The 2,183-nt window shown below is 34.2% G+C and overlaps 1 protein-coding gene across 2 annotated transcripts; it reads left to right on the top strand.

The window, feature by feature from the left end:
• The first annotated feature begins 353 nt into the window (after window positions 1-353).
• LOC122606051 lies at window positions 354-1,827 on the top strand. 2 transcript variants are annotated; one of them, XM_043779017.1, is made up of 4 exons: window positions 354-815; window positions 1,012-1,236; window positions 1,367-1,496; window positions 1,572-1,827. In XM_043779017.1, the coding sequence occupies exons 1-4, from the start codon at window positions 375-377 to the stop codon at window positions 1,595-1,597; spliced, it is 822 nt and encodes a 273-aa protein (XP_043634952.1). In that variant the 5' UTR covers window positions 354-374; the 3' UTR covers window positions 1,598-1,827. The 2 variants fall into 2 exon arrangements, with proteins under 2 accessions (XP_043634952.1, XP_043634951.1); XM_043779016.1 differs by having other exon boundaries at window positions 1,325-1,496; window positions 1,572-1,822.
• The last annotated feature ends 356 nt before the right edge of the window (window positions 1,828-2,183 follow it).

Genomic DNA, 2,183 nt, shown 5'->3' on the forward strand with positions numbered 1-2,183 from the left:
GAATGGCCTGGAGGTGTTTCATGTTGATATCTTTACTACTAATTCCCTGCCCAAATACCGTCCGCCTAACATACTCTTATCTGTATCTTCGTTATCATCTTTGATCATACATCATTGTGAGTTGCCTTCCTCCTTGATGGTTGATAATGCTATCAAGTTTAAGTCTTTGAAGCTGTTGAACCTCGATCAAGTAGATATAAACGAGCAAGTGATTGAGCGTCTAACTACTTGTTGCCCGCTTCTTCTGATGTTTGTGCTTATGAATTGCCGTGGTTTTAAAAGATTTTATATCATGGGTTACAGAATCTTGAACATGTTGTTCTTTACTTTAAAGGTAGCGAAGTTTAGGCAATAGATATTAATGCTCCAAATGTATGGTGTCTTTTGTGCGAAGATCAAGGTCGACGAGGGGCACCGCCCTGAACATTTCATCTTGCAAGAAACTAGAATCATTATCTTACAATGGGAGATTCGAGGCATCTACTGACTTTTTATCCAACTTCCCTTGTCTTCAATATTTAGCTTTGTCTACTATACATCCCAACCTGAAGTTATCAAGTCATTCCTTGAAAATATTGGCGTTAAATCCATGCTGCGATTTGGATGTAACTGATATCGATGCCCCTAATTTGATTTTCTTGAAGTTCTCTTTATATAAGTCATCTAATCCTCTGGTAAGAAATCCTGCCAAGTCGGAACCACAAATGGAATGGTTTCCCTTCGATGACGTCAACGCTCTTTCGTTCAAGAAATTGAGGCGTTTTTTGAACAAGAGTACTGGATTCTTCAAAGTATTGAAATTAAATATATGCTCGGTATGTACCAGATTTTATTTATTTTATCATAATTTGTGCTTACAAAATAAAAATGCATGCATTTAAACAAGATAGATTTGTGACTATCAAGTTATGAAAAACCAGCCTTCTAGAATAAGACATAAGACGAATGTATAGAGTCCCTTTACAATGATATAAAATGTTCTCAACTTTAATTTCATTAATTAATTTGTAGAGTTTCATAGATGTTGAGGAACTAAAGGTCATTGACTCCCCACCTATTGAACTCAAGCATGTTGAAGTAGAACTAACAGTCCGTGAAGAACCTGGTACCATAGACAAGTTATCAGCTTATGTCTCAGCTGTGGATACTGTATTTTGGTGTTTACGTCCAGAATCTCTAACTTTAATATCTGATTTTGAATCCCTTGATGTTGAACAACGAAGCCGTATCGTTAAGGTAAGAATTCAAATGCAGCTTTTCTTTAATGAAATCTTCATTGTCCAGTATTCAGACTCTGGTTTCTTGTTTTTGTTTGAATTTTCAGTTTACATACGAGAAGCTACTTCGACAAAATGATGAAGACCAGACTGATATCGAGATTGAGTTGTCTACCTCCTCTTCAAAAGACAAAAAACACTTCAATGACTTGAAATCCTTGTTGGCAGCATTACCTTGTGAGCCACTTAGCGACATAATTACCTTCATAAAAGTAGAAGGTACACTATATTTGTTCCCATGTTATAAGCTTAATTTCCATACACATGCACTACAACTTGTTTTTTTTTGTGCAGATTCAAATGCTGTGAAAGAAGGATGATGTATCGAATCAAGGAACCTTCAGTTAGCAGACAAGTATGATGAATAGTATGTGTAGTACTTTTATATCTTGGTCATTGTGTTTTGGAGTAATTTGATTTAGACTCTAGTAAAATATTTATTAGTTTGTACAACTTTTAAGTTAATATTCCCTAAATGTTATTACTAATGGTCTTGAAATTTGGTAATGATGCCTTGTTGACTATGTATTTGAATCTTTTGCATTATGGTTTTCGAGTCAATGTTTTTGTTTTTCATTCACTACCTGACACTCTGTTTAATTTGTTTTAAGTTTCACCTGAACCATGTTCTTTCAAACGTTGAATTTATTAGTATGCTTATGGGGATTTTAGGATTCAATCCCGTACGTTTAATGTGAGAAATAGGGGTTACAATTATTTTACTACAAACGTAGTCTAACTTTTCAAAGTGAATTTAGGACGTTTTATGTATTTTCAATACACTTCTGGGTAATATTTTTGTCTTTTCAAGCTAATTACAACTGCTATGAGATATTAAAAATCTACAGACTTTGGGTTCTTGTAAAAATAGTTTTAGGACATTAGAGTTTATAAAGATGGAAACTT

This window comes from Erigeron canadensis, chromosome 6 (genome assembly GCF_010389155.1).
Source record: "Erigeron canadensis isolate Cc75 chromosome 6, C_canadensis_v1, whole genome shotgun sequence".
NCBI lineage: Eukaryota > Viridiplantae > Streptophyta > Magnoliopsida > Asterales > Asteraceae > Erigeron > Erigeron canadensis.

Excerpts from the sequence above, each read along its gene's own strand:
- LOC122606051 (XM_043779016.1), top strand. The coding sequence starts at position 375 with ATGGTGTCTTTTGTGCGAAGATCAAGGTCGACGAGGGGCACCGCCCTG. Across the intron at positions 1,237-1,324 it reads AACGAAGCCGTATCGTTAAG|TTTACATACGAGAAGCTACT; the intron begins GTAAGAATTCAA and ends TTGAATTTTCAG. Across the intron at positions 1,497-1,571 it reads TACCTTCATAAAAGTAGAAG|ATTCAAATGCTGTGAAAGAA; the intron begins GTACACTATATT and ends TTTTTTGTGCAG.